General features: G+C 38.1%; 2 protein-coding genes across 3 annotated transcripts in view; both read left to right on the top strand.

The window, feature by feature from the left end:
* LOC131688806 (muscle calcium channel subunit alpha-1) overlaps nucleotides 1-24,225 on the top strand; it is a 1,302,489-nt gene that overhangs the window by 223,720 nt on the left and 1,054,544 nt on the right. The window lies entirely within an intron of this gene.
* Nucleotides 17,601-19,232, top strand: LOC131688808 (uncharacterized). The gene is made up of 2 exons (XM_058973343.1): nucleotides 17,601-17,960; nucleotides 18,132-19,232. The coding sequence occupies exons 1-2, from the start codon at nucleotides 17,674-17,676 to the stop codon at nucleotides 18,793-18,795; spliced, it is 951 nt and encodes a 316-aa protein (XP_058829326.1). The 5' UTR covers nucleotides 17,601-17,673; the 3' UTR covers nucleotides 18,796-19,232.

Raw genomic sequence — 24,225 nt, 5'->3', positions numbered from 1 at the left:
TTCTGCAAACGCAGCTGCCACACGCATCGGAAGCTGACACCAATTTGGAAAGAACACTGCGACCTACTCGATTAAGGAAACCCCCAGCGCTCCTAGATGACTACATACGATCAGTGCAATCGAAAATTAAACCGTTAAAACAGGTTGATCAATGATCGACGAGATAATGCATCTAAAAAAAGAAAAATTGATGTAAACAAAAACACCTTATTCACTCAAATCCATCATCGCACTCTTGTTGATAATATGTGTAAATAAACATTGAAATTCTAATCTCAGAGAAATGCAATCAATTGAAAATCAAAAATTTTTCATTATATTTAATAAACTCACTAAGGAAGTCCGCTCGGAAGTGAATGATGATGCTTGGGGTTGAAATAAATCATAAATGTCAAAGTAGCAAACAAAAACACGAGGGGACCCAACAACAGAGAGATTACATCTGGGTGATATTACACGCAAACCTTTAATTGCCTAAACTTGTGTAAAAATAAGGTACAACACTGAAAAAAATCATGGAGAAAAGAATGATGACATTGATTAAATAATTCATCATAAATCGTTTTTGTGTGTTACGAATGTGTCTTAACTATATGGTGGACCGTATTGTGAACTTCTACGGTATCACTCTGTGCACTCACACGCAACGTGAGTGCCTATACGTGGAATTCATCATAACAGGCCTTGACTTTGCCTCTTTGATCTTTCGACCAGCCTATAGGTAAGACACATGATAACATATCATGCTGGGTGATTCCTTTCCCAGTCTGGTGTACTTGGAATACACAGTGTTGACGGTGAAACACTTGAAACAAAAATTATCATACTTCATTAGCCTAATATTTTATATTTTTCCTAAATTTCTCATATAATGAATTTATAATTAATATCAACAGACACAGTGTGGTCCTAATGATAATTTCTTAATCTATTTAAAAAGTCAAATTGTAATCTGCTACGTGGAATGTGAAGATCGAACTCGGATGAAACTCTGTTGAAGGTCTGCTGCAAACCAATGATGGCACCGTTTACTCCATAGTTAGTCCGGCGAAGAGGCAATCGGAGGAATAAATTATTGCGAAGGGCGCGAGGGCGAACGTTCATGTTTATCGCACTGAGAAGCTCGGGGCAGTCAATTCGATCTTGCAAAATATCCGAAATCGTCATAGCACGGAATAGATCCCGTCGCACTTGCAATCTATCGAGTCCAATAAGCAAACACCGGCTTTCATAACTTGGCAGCTGGTGAGGGTTGCTCCAAGGCAATCGACGAAGGGCAAACCGAACAAAACTGCGCTTTACTGTCTCAATTCGATGGACACCGTTGAGATAATGAGGGTTCCACACAACTGAACAATATTCCAGAGTTGATCGAACGAATGAGCAGTAGAGAGATTTCAAGCAGTAAATATCTGAAAAGTGCTTAGATATTCTCATTATGAACCCCAAACAGCGTGATGCCTTTGCGACAATATAGCTGATATGCTTTTTAAACGTCAGTTGTTCATCGAGAAAAACTCCGAGATCTTTGACGCAATTCGCTCTGTCAATTGTGGATTCAGCTAGACAGTAATCGAATCGAATTGGCGTTTTTTCCTCGAGAACGTAGTGACCGTACATTTCTTGGGGTTTAGGGTCATCCGGTTGATCTCGCACCATTCCGCAAAGGTTTCCAGTTGGCGTTGAAGGAGAGCTGCATCATCAGTATTCCGGATTCTATGGTATAACTTGAGGTCGTCAGCGAAAGACAACCGTGGTCCTTCTAAACAAAAGTTAACGTCGTTGAAATACAGAAGAAAAATCAATGGACCGAGATGGCTGCCTTGCGGAATACCAGATTAAGCAAAGAACTCTTCGGATACACAATCACCTATCTTGACTGCTAGACGACGATCACTGAGATACGATTGCATCCAACGTAGAATATTAGTACCAAAGCCAAGTCTATCCAATTTTGCCACTGCAATAGCGTCATTTATCTTGTCAAAAGCAGCTGAAAGGTCCGTGTAGATAACGTCAGTTTGAAGGCCGTCCGACATAGCATCTGTAACATATGTTGTGAACGACAGAAGATTCGTAGATGTTGAACGTTTCGGCATAAATCCATGCTGAGTCTCGGAGATATACTGTTTGCAGTGGCTGGAGATGGGTTCTAACACAGCCATTTCAAACAGCTTAGGAACTGCGCTTAGCGTTGTAATACCACGGTAGTTGTCAACTACCTTTTTATCACCTTTTTTGTGAACTGGAAACATGAAGGAGGATTTCCAGAGTTCGGGAAATACTCCGGTTGTTAGCGACAATTGAAACAGATGACGAAGAGGTTCAATTAGACCGGCAGAGCATCTTTTTAGAATAATAGTTGGTATACCATCTGGGCCTGCCAAGGTTGAAGTCTTCATTTTCCTAATCGCCAGTTGTACCATATTATTGTCGATATTGATAGAGTTCAAAATCTGGTATGATTGAGGTACATTGAGAGCCGCGTGTGAGGCCTGGGTCGGTGTCAGTTTCTCGTTGGAGAAAACACTCGCGAACTTTTCAGAGAATAGTTGGCAGATCTCCTGTAAACTAGAGCTCATAGGACCTCCATAGCTCATCGTTGAAGGCAACCCGGATTCCTTTCTTTGCTCGTTTACATGCTTCCAGAATGTTTTAGGTTCGGACTTCAACTTACGTTGCACGTTTCGCAAGTAATCGGCATGGCAACGCTTCGATGTCTTTTTATAGACTTGGTTAACATGAACGTAGCAGTTGCGAATGTATGTGAATGGCCCGTGTGTTTAACTTTCATCATCCGTTGCGTTGGAACTGTTGCAAATAAATTTCATAGCAGCGGTTCAAAATGAATGTAGTGAACGACATTCATGGCTTATATTTGCAAGATTGGAATGTGCGGCAGTTCGTTTTTCGCTTGCTATAGGAAAGGACTGCAAGCAAAATGTTAGCGGTCACATAGTATCGTTGAAGGAAAGTTGTTGGCCATTCAAAATCTATAGTTTTGTACATTTCCAATGCGCAGAGGGGTCCGCCGATGCGCCAAAATCAATTTTTTCAACCATTTGGTAATGAGTTTTGTATTGAAGGAGAAGTTGTTGGCCGTTGAAAATCAATAGTTTTGTACATTTACAATGCTCCGGGGGGGGGGGGGGGGTCCGCCGATGCGTCAAAATGGAAATATTTTCAACTTTTTAGTAATGAGTTTTATATTGAAGGAGAAATTGTTGGCCGTTGAAAATCAATAGTTTTGTACATTTACAATGCGCAGGGGGGTCCGTCGATGCATGAAAATGGAATGTTTTCAGCTTTTTGGTAATGAGTTTTATATTGAAGGAGAAGTTGTTGGCCATTCAAAATCAATAGTTTTGGACATTTACAATACACAGGGGGTCCGCCGATGCGCCAAATGAATTTTTTCAACCTTTTGGTAATAAGTTTTATATTGAAGGAGAAGTTGTTGGCTATTGAAAATAAACAGTTTTCTATATTTACAATGCGCATGGGGGTTCGCCGATGCGTCAAAATGGAGATGTTTTAAACTTTTTAGTAATGAGTTTTATATTGAAGGGGAAATTGTTGGCCATTCAAAATCAATAGTTAAGTAATAATTGTTAAATTATACGGAACAACAAGCTCTGCCGCCTACGCTGTTTACTGACTTGCAAATTGCAATAACCCGAAGAAAACGGATGAAAAGGTTATTTGCAGAAGGTTTCGCAAAATATATTATGCTTATTGTACGATCTGTGATGTATTTTTTCGAACAATTTTCGCAATATGACTTTTATCGCTTAGTTTTAATTACAGTAATGTAATTTGTATAACAAAACATGACATGTTTCAATTGCAATACGTTTTCAAAGTAGTAGCTACTTTCTCCAGTTTTTTTTTCATTTCGGTATAACGGTTGACGAGTTTCCACCATTTTGTGATTTATAACGGTAATACAGTGAAGACCCGTTTTTATCAGCCCATTGTTGAATTTTAGGCTGATAAAACGAAGACATTGACAAAATCGGGAAATATCATTTTCTTTCTTTTTAACGGCCCTCCTATTGTCATGTCACGTGTCATTGAATCGTGTGAACGCTGTGACATCGACATATTACAAATTTGCGTTGCGTTGCATTGTGACGATGATTTTGGCGGATTGCACACTGACTTCATCATGTTTGACTGCTGATTATCTAATAAGAGTTGCTTAGGTAATGGCAAGTAGGAATTCATACCAATCCGACCCATATTGAAACCTCAACAGCATGATAGCCATCATTGCCGGCCGCCCCCATCTACATCGTTCACGGGGAAGGATAAAGGATAAGGTAGACAGGAAGTGTTGATGCTCCACCTACTTAACGGAAGGACGACGATTCATCAGACTCTTCCATAGGTGTCGCGGAGGTGGTAGTTTGGAAAGGTATCAGGTCTAGGATTCGCTCCAAGCAAGCGATGCGACCTGTAAAGCATATTTTATTATGTAGTTGTTTAGTTAGTCTTCGAGTGCACGATCACTCGAAAAAGAGAAGATCTTTTTTAGTTTTTGGTTCATTTTAAACTCTGGGCAGCCGGCTACCGAGAGTATACTATGTTCCCTAAACAAAAGCAATTTGAACTCCACACAGCCGACCGTGGGAGTATTGCCTAGAAAAGCTAATCTTATCTGCGTATTGGGCCGGATCACTATTCATTGCACCAGTATTTGGACAGAATTCGCTACTTCTTCTCTACGATATATTTATTGGCTTGAAAACTATCGTGTGATAACACATTATACAGGCAAAAATAGCGCGAGATGTCATAAATTAAGAAAAGTATTACTTATTTTCCATATCGGATTGTTTATGGAATACAAGTATACAAGCGATAATAACGAACACTGAAGGGAAATATAAAGGACTGTTAACCTGATGCACGGGCTTGTTAGCAATAGCGGAGCTTGAAATTAGGTTCATAAAAACAGACGCGGCGAATTTTCAATACGTATTGACCCGTGATCAGTCTAGCCAGATTAGTCGTATTGGGGCTAATTTCCGATCAACTATTCATTTTTACTGCAATGTTTTCTAGACTAGATCTGTTTGCACCCTCTCATTCTGCGGCAGAAGGCTGATATCACCCAGTCGTCGCCGGTCTAAGGACCACATGTCATCAATAGACTTAGACTCGCGTGGAGGCATGAGATAGGAAACTTGTGGGAATTTTGTTATCCCACCGTTTGACGACCACATCGACATATTACAAATTTGCATATATTTAGTTTTAAATTTTAGCGAGCTGTGTGTTCACGAAGAACTACCCTCCGATGATCATTCTCTTGCATAGACCGTTTACAATATTAAATTATAGTCTCGTCAAACAGCAAGTGGCATAAACCCCAATATGATAACGGATAAGATATTATCCGTTATCATATCGCGTTACATATGTAACGCGAGTGTTTTGATTTTATATCCGACAGGATTGGGATGGCGTAAATACTACATCATTCTAAAAAACAAATCATTAATTGGAACAAATTGATTTGAATATAACAATTTAGTATTTTCAAGTTTTCTGAGTTTTTCAGAGTTTGCCACCAATAATCTTATTATACACATGCCTACACCTTATGACGATTACCTTGAAACAACTTTGTGTTTGTCAAATTGGTCACTCATCACATTTTTCTTTTGATACGCAATTCTCACTTCGACATAGATCTTTCATGAGGGCCTAAATCAGTGATGCCGCAAGTCCAGATTTATGTAGAAAAGTACAGATTTCTGAAGCATATTTGGCACAGATTCTGTACGGTACCCGTATAAACATCTAATGATCCAAGAGCCTAAAGACCTGTTTAGGGTATCATCCATACAATATGTGGAATCGTTGGACTATATGGGTTAAAGTTTGTGTATATTTTTTTTATTAGGGTACAGATTACAGATTTTTGTAAAAAAGTACAGATTGGTACAGATTTTTTACATGACAGCAAGGTAAAATAATTTAACCCTGCGATGCATCCCAGTAAACAGTATAGTTAGGCAGCAGTAATGGAAAGAATCTGAAGTGGAGCTGGTACTGATTGAGCTTGAACTGAAGCTAACATTATAATGCAATATGCGAGAAACATGCTTCCAGCAAATCAAAGGGATGATGTCTAATAAAAGCTGAGCGAATCTTCTCGGAGTGCATAAGTTTACTCTGACGTACTCCATTTGAATTCCTGCAAGCCGGTTTCTCGTATCTTATTGATATTTCCAACCCCACACACAAAATTATTAATGAAACGATTTATTTTCCTGATCAAAGGAGAAAAATAATGAAAATTTTGTCTTGCAATACCATCATTCTGTAACGTGATTATGCTACTACCGCATAAAAAAGTTTCCATTATGTCACATTGGCGGTTGCCCGTGTGCATTGTAAATGTCCAAAAACTATTGATTTTTAACGGCCAACAACTTCTATTCATTTTCAATGGCCAACAATTTCCCCTTCAATATAAAACTCATTACTAAAAAGTTTAAAACATTTCCATTCTCACGCATCGGCGGACCCCCCTGCGCATTGTAAATGTCAAAACTATTGATTTTCAACGGTCAACAATTTTCGCTTCAATATAAAACTCATTACTGAAAACTTGAAAACATTTCCATTTTGACGCATCGGTGGACTCCCCTGCGCATTGTAAATGTACAAAACTATTGATTTTCAACGGCCAACAATTTCCCCTTCAATATAAAACTCATTACTAAAATGTTGAAAATATTTCCATTTTCACGCATCGGTGGACCCCCCTGCGCATTGTAAATGTACAAAACTATTGATTTTCAGCGGCCAACGAATTCCCCTTCAATATAAAACTCATTACTAAAAAGTTTAAAACATTTCCATTTTGACGCATCGGCGGACCCCCCTGTGCATTGGAAATATACAAAACTATTGATTTTGAATGGCCAACAACTTCTCCTTCAATATAAAACTCATTACCAAAAAGCTGAAAACATTTCCATTTTCACGCATCGGCGGACCCCCTGCGCATTGTAAATGTATAAAACTATTGATTTTCAACGGCCAACAATTTCCCCTTCAATATAAAACTCATTACTAAAAAGTTGAAAATATTTCCATTTTCACGCATCGGTGGACCCCCCTGCGCATTGTAAAAGTCAAAACTATTGATTTTGAATGGCCAATAACTTCTCCTTCAATATAAAACTCATTACTAAAAAGTTGAAAATATTTCCAATTTGACGCATCAGCGAATTGTAAATATACAAAACTATAGATTTTGAATGGCCAACAACTTTCCTTCAACGATACTATGTGACCGCTAACATTTTGCTTGCAGTCCTTTCCTATAGCAAGCGTAAAACGAACTGCCGCACATTCCAATCTTGCAAATATAAGCCATGAATGTCGTTCACTACATTCATTTTGAACCGCTGCTATGAAATTTATTTGCAACAGTTCCAACGCAACGGATGATGAAAGTTAAACACACGGGCCATTCGCATACATTCGCAACTGCTGGCGAGCGAAACCCAACTACGGCAGCAAGCCGAATAACCGAACTTTCACGAACATGTAACAGGCGCGCTCAGCAGCACGAACGTTTTTGCTTTTCTCTCGTCCGTTTATATGCACAGCAGCCGAAGTCAAACTAGCATCGGTGCTGTCGCATTGGTTTTTTCCCGAACTTTCGCATAAAAATGTCATTTGAAATGACTTCTTCCAGCCTTGGTGCTTAGATTGAAGGCCACTTCTTTTGGGTACATAGCGATCGATAGCATAGCTTATAACATTGGAGAAGGTCTGCACTGCAACGTTGACATCATCATTGTCGAGAATTTCAGTCCAGTGGATATTCGACAGGAAGTCAATAATGCTATTATAGTTGGCTTTTCTAAAATTATAGCTGACGGTGTCAGAAGCATTGCAGTCATGCTTCACTCGAATCGCTTCAAGCAATATATGCAGGGGAGGGTGGTGTCTAACAGTCTTTACCAGGGGGAACGGTGCTGCGGTAACTTTTGGCGCGTTGTCAGATTTGCTCGAAAAACAGAGATCAAGGATTCTGTTGCTCTCGTTCACCACATTATTCGTTTGGCGCAGCAGATTTAGACTGCAGCAGTCAAGCAAACTGGTGATACCAGCATGAAAAGATGACAGTTCGGGATCAGCGAACATAAATCCGTCAGAAGCAGAGCGCCATTTTAATCCGGAGAAATTGAAATCACCAACAATCAGGATCTCATCAACCGGGCTTGCTTGAGCGGAAATCCGTTCCAGTGACTCAGTATGTGAATCAATCAATGTCGAATCGCGAGTGCGGTCCGGTGGAAGATAAACCACGCAAAGAAGAAGTGCCAGCCAGTTTGATTCTCACCCACACCTGCTCGACACAGACCCCCAAAGTATCGTCAATCAGTTGCGCTTTCAATCGACGATGGATAGCCACAAGTACCCCGCCGCCGGTAGCCTTGAGACTGTTGCGTGAGCTGCGATCAGTTCGGAAAACATCGTAGTTGGCACCAAATGCTTGCACTGACAGAGTGCTATCGCTAAGCCACGTCTCTGTGAAGGCGATTATGTCGAAGCATTCATCCGAACTTGCTACCAAATAATCTTCGATTACTGAATTCATACCACCGGCATTCTGGTAATATATTTGTAGGTTTGAATGCCGCGATTGATTGCCGTTGGTATCGATTTGGAAGACCCCTTCACCACTCCTGTACACAGGACCGGGACGACTGGTGAACGCTGGCTGCAATGGCTCGACTGTGGCAGGGGGATCAAGGGCTTCCATAGTGCTAGCTGCAGTGCGTCCCAGGGTGCGATGAGTCATACCAGCATAGCATAGAGTGCTTAGTCCTTCTGTGATCGTTGTAGAGCCGAATGTGCTATGAAGAGACGAGCTCGTTACGATGGGATCCAAATTTTGTTTTTGACATTGAAGATTCACAGCGGCGGTAGAGTTGTGTTCATCAGCAGACTGTAAGTGAAATTTACATTGAGGGCGTGCAGCATCTTGTATTGCTCCGGAAGGACATATACCCTTCTTGGCTTTACCTGACACAGAAGAAGTCGCCGATTCGCCAGGTAGACCTAAATCGCTCGCCGGGATACAAGAAGTTGGACAGATGAGTTTATCCGGAACAGCTTGGCGCTACTGTCCACCACCAGATGGATTCTTCTCCGCCGCAATCCTGATGATAGGTCGTTGGATTTTAGAATTGGTCACAAATTCACGGAAGTAGATGTTCTCCGGCCAAGAATCTTTGGACAGAGCCTTATCCCTGTATGATTTGCTAACGCAAACTTTGAAAGTAGCTTCATAAAGATGAGAGATCCTTGTCCTTAGGAACTAGACGAACTATTCTCGGTTGCAGATTCTCCCCCAGACAATCTTTCACAAGGGTAGAAACTTCATCATCCGTCGTGCTTGGATCGAATGTTGACAAGTAAACCCATAACAGCTCCTCAGGTGGTGAAATTGTTTTTATTGTTTCAAACGCAGCTTTGGATCCACGAATATTAGGAATTTTTGTTTTGGGCGAATCATCTTCGTGTTTGCGCTTAGGCGTGTTTGGAACTGGATTATACAGCAATTCGATTCCAAGGCGTTATAGTTGGGGATAGCGGTTTAGAGTCAACTTTAACCGAGAGAGCTTTGACGACATCTTTCAAATCAGCTATGTCGTTCTTTATAGATTTCAGAGAATTGTCGTCAGTTTTCTATGTCGCAACAACGCGAAGCCATTCTACGGAAATTATCATTCGAGAATAAATCAGCACAGCCATTGCACATCCAGAATAGATTCCGTGGGTGGGTTCCCAGGACGTCGTGAACATCATAATCCATCTTGACGCATATCATGTGGAACGAATTTCCGCAGTATCCACATGTGATTCGATTAGAATCATTAACCACTTTCGAGCAGTTGTTACAAGCCATGCTTTTGATGTAGAAATAACGCCTAGCGGGTGTGCAATATGCGCAGGAGAACGCTAACGGGTAACGTGCGTCAATGGAAGCGAACTTGCACGCAACGTGCGACAACTCAACTACCCACCAGCAGATGTCGCTTTTGGGGAAAAAATTGAGCGTAACGTCTGTGCAGTGATAATGACAAGTGAAAACAGAAATCACAACCAAAAACAATCACTTTCACGAATCACACCGGCAGATATAATCGTGCTTGAAGTCACGAAATTTCAATGCACACGTACTACCGAATAAAACGATAAACAGATAAAACGAGAATAAAAATAATCGCGAGTGTAAAACACTAAAAAATAAAAAAAAACTATCAGCTCTACTGACGACCGGAATATAGCAACCAGTGATGCCAATCACAGCATTAGATCAATGTTATCTGCTTGCTAATTCATTTTATCATGCGGGGGTGGGTGTGTGAGGAGGGTGAAAGTCCCATGAACGAACTACTCTCCAACTTAATTGGGTATGCTTTGTGATATAGTGGTGGTTTAAAGATGATGGGGTTGAGAGGGAGAGGTATGAGGGCTGGATGGGGTGGTGGTTGGACGGATGATTTAAGGGGATTTTAAAGGGAGGAGAGTCAACATTAGAGGGGGGAGGTAACCCCTCTCCGTAAACCATCAACTACGCCCCTGTTAAAATCCAGAAACCTTATGCCAGTCAAAAAAAATTAGGTTGACGTTTTTCAGAGTGATTGCATAACCTTTCTATATGAGAAAGGCAAAAATGTGTCAAAATCTAGGGGCAGATCCCTCTAAGAATGTATAACAAATTTGCATCAAATTGAAAAAAATGCATTTAATTTCCATTCCATGCATCAGCTTTGCACTGCCTCGCAAAAAAGTTTGTTTAACAAACGTCCTACGCTGATCCACTTTGTTCGACGTTTTGTTAAATGTAGGGCTAGTTTTTCTGTAGGGTTTTGACGTCTTACACGCAACGCAAACAACATTGCACGCAACGCAAAAACATTTCACGCAACGCAAAATACATTATGAATTTTTATTTTGATGGAAATAAATGCATTTAATTTCGCTGATTTTTAAAAATGCATCACAAGTGATCTGCCCCTAGGCCAAAATCCAAAAAAGTGAATTTTTGTCAAATTTTTTTTCGAGTTTGCATCAAATCTCGACGTTTCATGCACCTTAAAGACATTTAGCATCAAAAATAAAAATTCCTTTTTTAATTTTTCCTATAGTTTACATGGGAAATTTCTGTGTGGCTGCACTCTTAAACCTGTAATTGCGGAACCAGAATTCCAATCGATCCAAAATTTAATAGCAGCCGATGGGAAGGTCCAGCCATCTCTGAGAAAAATGAGTGACATTATTTGACACATACGCACATGTGTATGTATGTGCATACACACACATACACACACATACAGACTTTTTCCGATCTCGACGAACTGAGTCGAATGGGATATGACACTCGGCCCTCCGGGCCGGGATTAGGTAGCCGTTTTTCAGAGTGATTGCATAACCTTTCTATATGAGAAAGGCAAAGCGCTTTTAATCCACGTAACAGTGTGATGATACATTTCTTATAACTCTTATCGCTTTCTTCGGTTATTATATCGTTTGAAAACATTTAGAAATTGATGCTTCGCGATGTTTTTGACAACACATCCTACATGGGATAGTGGCAGGATGTAAAGTGTACTAAGAATGTAGTAGATGTTTCCATAATTGATACGAACATAACCAGCCATAGACTCATAGCACAGACAAACAGACGTAACACGAGATGAATTTTCATCGCCCACAGAAAAAACGTTCGATTTAAATTATGAAAAATGCGCCATTTCACCGAGCGTGGCGCTTGTGAAGCGATTTTGACACATAGCCATAATGTGTAACTTCGTTACCGCAAGCACCCGGAAACCAAGATGAAGGGAAAGAAAGGTGGGAACATTCGTCACTTTTAAGTGTATTAGTTTTATACATGTCAAATGGAACAAAGTGTCCGCGACCCATAAAATAAGTAAACATCGTCTAACTAGACACCCAGATTGTGCTAGTTACTGACGAGATGAATTCGAAACACAAAAAATAAAACTTAATTTAAGTTAGGTTTTGTGCCCTTAACGCGCAAAGTGGTTTCATCCAATTTTCCCTTATGGGAATTAATATTGCATAATGCAAGGCGTTTGGCTCCTGAGCCAAAAGACAAGAGTTCGTTTTCGCTTTCTCGTCAGCAAACCTGAGCCTCTGTGCTTGCTTCCCGGGACATCACTCGGGACAAGTCAGTTGCTTTGAACGTTCATATGTGTCGCGTGAACTGTTTGGAATTTTTTTGTGTCTAACTAGTACTAATTTGGGTACTAGTTTAGATACATCGTCTAACTAGACACCCAGATGGTGCTAGTTATTGACGAGATGAATTCGAAACACAAAAAATAAAACTTAATAAACATAAAGATCCGAACGAGCGTCCTGATTCTTTAGCGCACGATGAAAAGAGAGAAAAGGCCGAACTTCACCACGGATCTTCCGATTCGAACACTTATGGACAATTTTTTATATCGAAACTATCGATAAAAATAATTATGACTGAACCGAATCAGAACCTCTGGCCCACTACTGTTTGTTTATGTTTTCCGTTTGTTTTATCGGTTTTATCGAAGAAATATGGCAATAGTACTTATACTTGGAACAATGTGACATCTTGTATCGTCTTGCCCGAAAACATAACCGCCATTTTCATTTTATGCAAACCAAAACAAACAAAATGGTCCAGAAATGCATTCCTGTCGAAGTGTCCAAGGCAAGAATTGTTCAAAATTATTTCGTATTTTCCTGCACGACGCTGATCGGTGAGCAGATACATTTTAGGATCTTGCCAATTCAACTGGTTCGGCGTAACGATGTATGCAATGGATTCGAATTTGTCGATCCGCGGAACTGACGGAAAAATTCAACTTTGGCATGGTGCAGGAGTTACGAAAACTGAAGATACGCTTAGACCATATTCAATCTAAATATATTTAATGATCCGTCGCAACTCAACAGCATCGCCGAAAGGGTCATTTTCAGGACCAAAAGAATTAAATTATATTTTCCTACGGCGATTGCTCATTACCATCCAAGACGAAGCACCTCATAACAGTTTTTGCAACCGGCCGAGACGGTTGTGCCTCCAGGTGGAAGGTTTTGTTCTCGAGAGAGTGACGGAGTGCGAGACGCTGTATGCGTTTTTGTGGGAGAGAGAGAGAGAGAGAGAGAGAGAGAGAGAGAGAGAGAGAGAGAGAGAGAGAGAGAGAGAGAGAGAGAGAGAGAGAGAGAGAGAGAGAGAGAGACCAGTTTGTTAAGTGTGAGTCGACAGTTGATACGTCGGAGGCGTGGTCAACGGCATCCTCGGTGTTTTGACAGCAAACCGCGGGTAGACGAATTTGCCTACCGCGGTGGCAGAAATCGACAGTAATCGTGCCTGTACACACAGAACAAATATATTGTATTGGTGTCGTCGGGCAATTCTAATCGACGAGAGGGGAAGCGTCACAGGTAGACCCATTTGCTCTATTCGTCTACCGCAGAAGTGGTACGACGAATAAGTAAAACAAGTGGCACCGAAAAGTGCCGCATCGACAGTGGGATTTTCGCAGCAAGCCACAGGTAGCCACATTTGTTTACCGCGGCGGTGGAAACGGAGAGAGCGCGCTTGTGGTTGTGATACCGACGAGCAGCTTAACCGGAGAGAGTTTTGAAGTGTTGCAGGTAGGCCTATTTCTCTACTGAAGAAGCAACGCGACGAAGAAGGACAGCAAGTGTCACATTGTCAAACAACGGGCACCGAGTTTACAACGTAACACATGAGGTGTGTTCTACAGGTATAACAGGTATATTTTTCATTCCTTTTTGTGATAGTTTTTCTTGCTAGGTAAAATGGATGAAGAGATGGGAGAACGAGTAACAGACCCTCCCCCTAAGCCTTATGCTGAAAATGTAAATCCGACTAGAATTAAAATTTACCCAGAGTCGTCAACGGGACCATGGATTGTATTTATTAGGCGTAAAGTAAAGGCGCTAAATATTATTCAAATTTCTAAAGATTTGACTTCGCGATTCTCGGATGTAAAAGAGATCGTCAAAGTCAATAAAGATAAAATACGCATTGTCGTTGGTAGTCTCAAACAAGCCAATGCAATTGCTTCTTGCGAGCTTTTTACGCGTGAGTATAGAGCGTATATTCCTTCAAAGGAAATTGAAATTGATGGGGTCATCACAGAATCGAGTTTGACTGTTGATGACATAATTAAGCATGGGGTTGGTCGTTTCAAAGACACCATACTTAAAGACGTAAAGATACTTGAATGCAAGCAATTGCATTCAGTATCACACGAAGGAGATAAAAAAGTTTATCGACTGTCTGACTCATTTCGAGTGACTTTCGCTGGGTCTGCGCTGCCCAACTATGTCATTATCGATAAGATTTGTCTCCCTGTTCGCCTTTTTATTCCTCGTGTAATGAATTGCCTTAATTGCAAACAGCTTGGCCACACAGCCACTTACTGTTCCAATAAGGCACGGTGTGGCAAATGTGGGGGTTCTCATCAAGAAGAATACATGCAATGAAAATTCAGAAAAATGTTTAATGTGCGGAGAAAACTCACATGAGCTCCCTGCATGCCCCATTTATAAATTGCGTGAGGATAAAATTAAACGATCCTCGAAGGAGAGGTCTAAGCGCTCCTATGCAGAAATGTTGAAAAATGCTACCCCTAAACCCATCTTCTTAGAAAACACTTACACATCTCTATTTTCGGAACAGTCTGACTCTGACGGAGCGTGCGAAGGTACATCATTTGTTTTGCCCGGAAATTCCAGAAAAAGAAAACAGTCTTCTTTTCCCAAGCTGCCAAGAAAGGGCCTTAAAATTTCTCCACCAATAGATAAACTGCGCCCAAAACCGAAAAATTCCGATTCAAAACCGAAATCAATTCCGCCCGGTTTTGGGAACGTACAATCCAAACAGAACACCATTACTGGAAATAATAAAATTTCGACTTTCTCTGAGCCTCAGCCGGGGGTAGGATTATTGAAATTTTCTGAAATTGTTGATTGGATTTTTAAAGCATTCAATATTTCTGAACCACTAAAGAGTATACTTTCAGCTTTCCTCCCAACAATTAGAACATTTTTAGAGCAGCTGATTGCTCAATGGCCCATCCTTGCAGCGCTTGTATCTTTCAATGGGTAATTCACCTCCTCCAATGAAAGATTCCATCACTGCTTTACAGTGGAATTGCAGAAGTATCATACCTAAAATTGATTCCTTAAAAATTTTACTGCATAATTTGAAATGCGATGCTTTTGCTCTATGTTAAACATGGCTTACCTCAAACATTAATTTCAACTTAAATGATTTCAACATTATTCGCCTAGACCGAGACACCCCGTATGGAGGAGTGCTGCTTGGAATTAAAAAGTGCTATTCTTTCTATAGAATTAACATCCCCTTGTTTGCGGGCATTGAGGCTGTAGCTGTCCAAACGAACATTAAAGGCAAAGACATGTCTATCGCTTCTATATATATACCTCCCAAAGTTCAAATTGGACAACGTCAAATTTTTGAGGTAGTGGAATCCATGGCTGCTCCGCGTCTGATACTGGGAGACTTCAACTCGCACGGAGTATTGTGGGGTTCCCTCTACAATGATAATCGATCCTCTTTGATATACAATGTTTGTGACGAATTTAATATGACAGTTTTAAATACTGGCGAAACAACACGCATCCCCAGACCTCCTGCACGTCCAAGTGCATTAGATCTATCTCTGTGCTCGACATCACTTCGGTTAGATTGCACGTGGAAGGTTGTACCTGATCCTCACGGTAGCGATCATTTGCCAATCGTTGTTTCAATTAACAGTGAATTAGGCCTTACGAATTCAATCAATGTTCCTTATGACTTAACACGAAATATTGATTGGAAAACATACGAAACATTAATTTCCACTTCTCTTGCTTCGACAGAAGAGCTACCCCCTACCGAAGAATTCTTAGCGGGTTTAATTAAGAATTCTTAGCGGGTTTAATTATTGAAGCAGCAGAACAAGCCCAAACGAAATGCAATCCTGGAATGACAATAAATAGACGGCCCCCTAATCCTTGGTGGGACAAAGAGTGCTCTGATGCATATGAAGCTAAACAAGTTGCCTACAAAGAAATTATGAAACAGAAAGGGGGTATACGTGAGAACTTTGAAAATTATTTCATTTTGCAAAACAAATTTGACAGTATACGTCGTGCCAAAAAATCTAGTTATTGGAGACACTTCGTTAATGGCTTGTCAAGAGAAACATCAATGAGTACTCTTTGGAACACAGCCAGAAGAATGAGGAATCGAAACGTGACTAATGAAAGCGAAGATTTTTCGAATCGTTGGATATTTAATTTTGCCAAGAAAATTTGTCCCGATTCTGCTCCTGCGCAGAAAATCACTCGCGATGCTCCCACAAGTAACGATTTCATAGATTCGCCTTTGACAATGATGGAATTCTCAATTGCACTCCTCTCATGCAACAATAATGCTCCGGGACTAGACAGAATTAAATTCAACTTGGTGAAGAATCTGCCTGACCTAGCAAAAAGACGCTTGTTGAATTTATTCAATAAGCTTCTTGAGCAGAACATTGTCCCGCACGACTGGAGACAAGTGAGAGTTATCGCTATTCCAAAACCGGGAAAGCCAGCCTCCGATCATAACTCGTATCGACCGATTGCAATGCTATCCTGCATCAGGAAATTGTTGGAACTTTCGTCTTACTTTCGTCAGAAATCCAACTCGCTTACGCAAAAAAAGAACAAATGGCGTCTGTGTTCTTAGACATAAAAGGAGCATTCGACTCAGTCTCCGTTGATGTTCTCTCGGAGAAGCTACATCAATGTGGTCTTTCACCGATATTAAATAATTATTTATACAATTTATTGTCAGAAAAGCACATGCATTTTTCATATGGCGATTTGGCGACACTCAGAATAAGTTACATGGGCCTCCCACAAGGCTCTTGTCTAAGCCCCCTTCTCTATAATTTTTACGTGAATAACATTGATAATTGTATTGTCAGCCCATGCACCTTAAGACAACTTGCAGATGATGGGGTGGTTTCTGCCACAGGACCAAAAGCTATAAATTTACAACAACCATTGCAAGATAGCTTGGATAATTTATCAATTTGGGCTTTAAAGCTGGGCATCGATTTCTCTACGGAGAAAACAGAGTTGGTCGTTTTCTCAAGGAAGCGTGATCCAGCTCAGCTTCAGCTTCAGTTGGTTGGTAGAACGATAGCCCAAGTCCTGACTTTTAAATACCTTGGAATTTGGTTCGATTCTAAAGGCACATGGGGAGGCCACATTAGGTATCTAATAACGAAATGCCAACAAAGGATAAATTTTCTGCGAACAATAACTGGATCATGGTGGGGTTCTCATCCAAGTGACATGATAAGATTGTATCAAACAACAATACTTTCAGTAATGGAATATGGGTGCATCTGTTTCCGTTCAGCTGCGAACACTCATATTATTAAACTGGAACGGATACAGTATCGCTGTTTACGAATTGCCTTAGGTTGCATGCAGTCGACCCATACAATGAGTCTTGAAGTACTAGCGGGAGTTCTTCCTTTAAAAGACCGATTCTGGGATCTCTCTTCTCGTTTACTTATTCGATGTGAGGTTATGAACCCACTGGTAATTGAAAATTTTGAAAGACTTGTCGAGCTTCAACCCCAAACCAGATTCATGACAGTGTATTTCAATCACATGTCACAAGAAATAACGCCTGCTAGGTATGCTCCCACATACGTCAATATACTAGATATTCCTGAATCCACTTTATTCTTCGACACGTCCATGCAAGCAGAGATTCGTGGAATTCCGGATTATCTACGCTCGCGGGAGATCCCTAAAATATTCACAAGTAAATATCAACACATAGACTGCCTTAAAATGTTTTACACTGATAGGTCACGAATCAGTGAGGCCACTGGTTTCGGTATTTTCAACAATAATTTTTCAATTTCTCTCAAACTTGCAGAACCCGCCTCTGTTTATATAGCGGAACTAGCAGCAGTTCACTATAGTTTTCAAATAATTAATACTTTACCCCCGAACCATTACTTTATCCTCACTGATAGTCTCAGCACAATTGCAGCTCTACGCTCAAAGAGGATTGATAATCACGATCCATTTTTTTTGGGGAAGATACGAGAATCTCTGAGTAACCTGACAAGAAAATGTTATAAATTTACCCTAGTGTGGCTCCCTGCCCATTGCTCTATTGCGGGCAATGAGAAAGCTAATAATTTAGCCAAAATTGGTGCACTAGATGGTGAAATATATGAAAGACCCATCGCTTACAATGAATTTTATAGCGCTTCTCGACAGAGGACACTTGCTAGTTGGCAAACATCTTGGGACAATGGAGATATGGGACGATGGCTACACTCAATTATCCCTAAAGTATCAACGAAGGCATGGTTCAAAGGATTGGATGTAAGTCGGGACTTCATCCGTGTGATGTCTAGGCTCATGTCCAATCATTATACTTTAGATGCGCATCTCCGTCGTATTGGGCTCGCTGAGGGTAATCATTGTGCTTGTGGAGAGGGTTACCATGACATTGAGCATGTTGTTTGGTCCTGCACTGAATATCGTGAAGCCAGATCACAATTAGTAGATTCTTTACAAGTCCGAGGTAGATCAATCCATGTTCCTGTTAGAGACATCCTGGCGTATCGCGATCCTCTATACATGGAACTTATCTATCATTTTCTAAAAACAGCGTCTGTCAAAATTTAATTAAATTCATCTCCTCATACTCTCATCCAAGGCTAATCATTCACCAATTAAGGTGTCCTAGAATATTTAGTTTTTAAATTTAGACAATAACAGAAAAAAAGTAAATAAATACACCCGAAAATACTAGATCATTATGAAATACAACAATGTAAGGAAAAAAGCAAACAATAAAGTGATTTCAGTGTTAGTTTTAGACAAAGTACTAGTATAGTTAAAATTAGTCTTAAGGATTTTTGTAACGTGCTATGTAAAAAAAGAAACTGGCGTAAAAAGCTTTTGCAAATGCCATGTCAAATAAACGTATGGAAAAAAAAAGACGAAGCACCCACTGGACAATAGGAGACCCAGCCAATTTTCAAGCGAATGAGCTTTCTACCAACCGGAATCAGAATCAGAATATATTGGCTCAAATGGCACGTTCCCCGTACATAGTCGGGGATTTATGCCTTCAACCGGAACGTTCCCCAAGTTGTAACAAAATTAAACTCTTCCATAGCCTACATAATGAATTTTCACCTACAGCAAGCGTAAAAAATGAAATCGTTAATGCGAATTGATCCTGATATTGGCAAAGAAATTTTAGGGGTTGTATCTCCGTGATCTTGATCCAATGATGACCTCGATAGCACGGCCGACTCCTTAAAAATAGGCTACATAGCCTTGTTCTTATAGTAAAAGTAAACGCTAGCATGGAAAATAAAATAAAGAGTACAAGATGTCTCCGGGATTCCAAATGAGCGACGGCAAAGAAGAGTAAATAGAGACAAAAATCAATCATACGACCATTTGACGACAAAAATTTTCTTCACACGAAAAGAAAAACAATTTTGTTGTTGCTTAATTTCCCGTAACAATAAATGGTTGTGTTGGGTTTGAAAAATGAAGTCGTAGCTCTGCATTCTTTAAATTTGTCAATTGCAATAATTATGCCATGGAAAATTTAAGTACGTGACATAGGCGATTTTTCTATTTCGTTCTTCAAATATAGCAACTGCAACAATGCTCCTACCTTTCATCTACTATCTTGCAATTGACCGTTGTATGAAATGCTTTAACCTCACAAATTTGACAGGTGCTGGTCCTTTTGTTTACAGTTTGGGCTTAACAAATGTGGAATCCATTAAAATAAGCTTAGTGCTAATAATTAATTCCCAAGAAATTTTACCGCAAAACTACTTACCGATTCAGAGAACACTAGAAGTAATTGATAAACAAATAATTAGTTCACTTATTTGATATTGCATATACATTTTCCTACAGTAGGGAATCGGACAATTTAATTGTATAACGTTCTATAGAACATTTATACTTCCAAAAACATGATTCCCAATATATTTCAAGTGCTTTCCAATATATCTTTTTGAGAATATGAATAATCTCTAAGTTCAAGATGTAATCAACAGGACCACCACATGTCACATTTAGTACATGACGTCACTGTGCAATGACCAATTGACAAGCGGTGTGGGCATTGTTGCCAGTACTTCCATTGAAAAAAAATGTTGTCCCATGGTTGCCAGAATCACATTTTGTGCAATGTGTTCAACAGATGTCGCTAGTATACCGTGGGCGATGATTTTTTTAGAATTTTCTTCGAGCTGTTACGTCTGTTTGTCTGTGCTCATAGTTTAAATAAATGACAAAGGCACAATTGCACCACCAGGAGGATTAAAACGGGTATTTGCTTTCATTTTTCCTTTTTTATTTCGACTACATGTAGTCACATTTTCTTTTTTACATTTTAACGACATTCAATTTGCTGGAGATTACTGGGTAGGGAAAGTTATGAAAATTTAGACTCATAGAACTCAAGTGAGAGCAAGAATGTAAAGTATACAGATCAAAAAACTACAAGTGGCAGGGTCATTAGAACAGGCTTAATACCTTACGGACTTAACTTTTATCCGAATCACTCAAGTCCACCAACATGCCTCCTGGTAAAGAAAAACTTGTTCCTCTCTACCGTGAGAACCGACAACATGAAAAGGAAATGGATGTTTTCCGCATTTACGTAGTAAAAATTACCATTCTTTCTTAAAGGTAGTTAACAAAAAAAATTAAAGGTGAAACACCGGTATTTCTATATTGTTACGCATATATCCCAGTACAGTTATTTAAAAACCTGTTTTGATCCACCTAGCGGTTCAATTGTGCCTTCTCATTTCGCTAAACTATGGCTCGGAGGCTGTTTATGTTCAACATAATTGTGGAAATGTCCATTACATTCTTAGTACTCTTTGCACTTATACACAATGGCTTGCCTGCCACGAACTTGATGAGCTACGTGTCGACGGTGAAACACTTGAAACAAAAAATATCATACTTCATTAGCCGAATCAGCATTAAATCGATGTTATCTGATTGCTAACTGGGGTGGGTGTGTGAGGAGGGTGAAAGTCCCATGAACGAACGACTCCCCAGCTTAATTTGGTATGCTTTGTGATATAGTGGTGGTTTAAAGATGATGGGGTTGAGAGGTAGGGGTATGAGGGCTGGATGGGGTGGTGGTTTGAGGGGTGATTTAAGGGGATTTTAAAGGGAGGGGAGTCAACATTAGAGGGGGGGTAACCCCTCTCCGTAAACCATCAACTACGACCCTGTTAAAATCTAGAAACATTATGCCAGTAAAAAAAAATAGGTTGAAGTTTTTCAGAGTGATTGCATAACCTTTTTATATGAGAAAGGCAAAAATGTGCTAAAAAACCGATTTAATCTACCTAGCAGTGAGATGAGACATTTCTTACACATTTCACTATTGGATTAGTTTGCAGAACTCACGAAAAGTAGGCACTCAACTAGAGGTGGGATGAAAACAGTTTCTAGTCTTGCACGAATAAAATCTCGAATAAACTGAATAAATTATAGAATTCAACAAAACGACCGAAATAAAAAAGTAAAGCAAAAAATTAAATAAAAGGATTTTAAATTCATAAAATGAGTAGAAAAATTAATGTAAATCAAAATTATAATATACACGAACCAAATTAGATTAGTTTATTAAATAAAAATTAAGATTATTTTTAGAAATAGTTATAAGATTAATAGAATAAATTGACTCATACTAACAAATTGAATGAAATAAAACGAATGACCGAACATGAAATGCATAAAATTAAAGATATGAATAAAATGAATCAAATGAAACAAATGAATCAAATGAATCAAATGAATCAAATGAATCAAATGAATCAAATGAATCAAATGAATCAAATGAATCAAATGAATCAAATGAATCAAATGAATCAAATGAATCAAATGAATCAAATGAATCAAATGAATCAAATGAATCAAATGAATCAAATGAATCAAATGAATCAAATGAATCAAATGAATCAAATGAATCAAATGAATCAAATGAATCAAATGGATCAAATGGATCAAATGAATCAAATGAATCAAATGAATCAAATGAATCAAATGAATCAAATGAATCAAATGAATCAAATGAATCAAATGAATCAAATGAATCAAATGAATCAAATGAATCAAATGAATCAAATGAATCAAATGAATCAAATGAATCAAATGAATCAAATGAATCAAATGAATCAAATGAATCAAATGAATCAAATGAATCAAATGAATCAAATGAATCAAATGAATCAAATGAATCAAATGAATCAAATGAATCAAATGAACCAAATGAATCAAATGAATCAAATGAATCAAATGAATCAAATGAATCAAATGAATCAAATGAATCAAATGAATCAAATGAATCAAATGAATCAAATGAATCAAATGAATCAAATGAGTCAAATGAATCAAATGAATCAAATGAATCAAATGAATCAAATGAGTCAAATGAATCAAATGAATCAAATGAATCAAATGAATCAAATGAATCAAATGAATCAAATGAATCAAATGAATCAAATGAATCAAATGAATCAAATGAATCAAATGAATCAAATGAATCAAATGAATCAAATGAATCAAATGAATCAAATGAATCAAATGAATCAAATGAATCAAATGAATCAAATGAATCAAATGAATCAAATGAATCAAATGAATCAAATGAATCAAATGAATCAAATGAATCAAATGAATCAAATGAATCAAATGAATCAAATGAATCAAATGAATCAAATGAATCAAATGAATCAAATGAATCAAATGAATCAAATGAATCAAATGAATCAAATGAATCAAATGAATCAAATGAATCAAATGAATCAAATGAATCAAATGAATCAAATGAATCAAATGAATCAAATGAATCAAATGAATCAAATGAATCAAATGAATCAAATAAATCAAATGAATCAAATGAATCAAATGAATCAAATGAATCAAATGAATCAAATGAATCAAATGAATCAAATGAATCAAATGAATCAAATGAATCAAATGAATCAAATGAATCAAATGAATCAAATGAATCAAATGAATCAAATGAATCAAATGAATCAAATGAATCAAATGAATCAAATGAATCAAATGAATCAAATGAATCATATGAATCAAATGAATCATATGAATCATATGAATCATATGAATCATATGAATCATATGAATAATATGAATCAAATGAATAATATGAATCAAATGAATCAAATTAATCAAATGAATGAAATGAATGAAATGAATGAAATGAATGAAATGAATGAAATGAATGAAATGAATGAAATGAATGAAATGAATGAAATGAATGAAATGAATGAAATGAATGAAATGAATGAAATGAATGAAATGAATGAAATGAATGAAATGAATGAAATGAATGAAATGAATGAAATGAATGAAATGAATGAAATGAATGAAATGAATGAAATGAATGAAATGAATGAAATGAATGAAATGAATGAAATGAATGAAATGAATGAAATGAATGAAATGAATGAAATGAATGAAATGAATGAAATGAATGAAATGAATGAAATGAATGAAATGAATGAAATGAATGAAATGAATGAAATGAATGAAATGAATGAAATGAATGAAATGAATGAAATGAATGAAATGAATGAAATGAATGAAATGAATGAAATGAATGAAATGAATGAAATGAATGAAATGAATGAAATGAATGAAATGAATGAAATGAATGAAATGAATGAAATGAATGAAATGAATGAAATGAATGAAATGAATGAAATGAATGAAATGCATGAAATGAATGAAATGAATGAAATGAATGAAATGAATGAAATGAATGAAATGAATGAAATGAATGAAATGAATGAAATGAATGAAATGAATGAAATGAATGAAATGAATGAAATGAATGAAATGAATGAAATGAATGAAATGAATGAAATGAATGAAATGAATGAAATGAATGAAATGAATGAAATGAATGAAATGAATGAAATGAATGAAATGAATGAAATGAATGAAATGAATGAAATGAATGAAATGAATGAAATGAATGAAATGAATGAAATGAATGAAATGAATGAAATGAATGAAATGAATGAAATGAAT

The sequence above is a fragment of the Topomyia yanbarensis genome, chromosome 3 (genome assembly GCF_030247195.1).
Source record: "Topomyia yanbarensis strain Yona2022 chromosome 3, ASM3024719v1, whole genome shotgun sequence".
Taxonomy (NCBI): Eukaryota; Metazoa; Arthropoda; class Insecta; order Diptera; family Culicidae; genus Topomyia; species Topomyia yanbarensis.
The sequence above is the reverse complement of the archived record's forward strand: the minus strand, read 5'-3'. Positions and strand labels throughout refer to the sequence as shown.

What these genes read in the sequence shown, in the direction of transcription:
- LOC131688808 (XM_058973343.1), top strand. Translation starts at nt 17,674, where the DNA reads ATGAACCCACTGGTAATTGAAAATTTTGAAAGACTTGTCGAGCTTCAA. An exon ending in AAAATGTTTTACACTGATAG is followed by an intron (nt 17,961 to 18,131) that starts GTCACGAATCAG and finishes CCTCACTGATAG; the next exon opens with TCTCAGCACAATTGCAGCTC.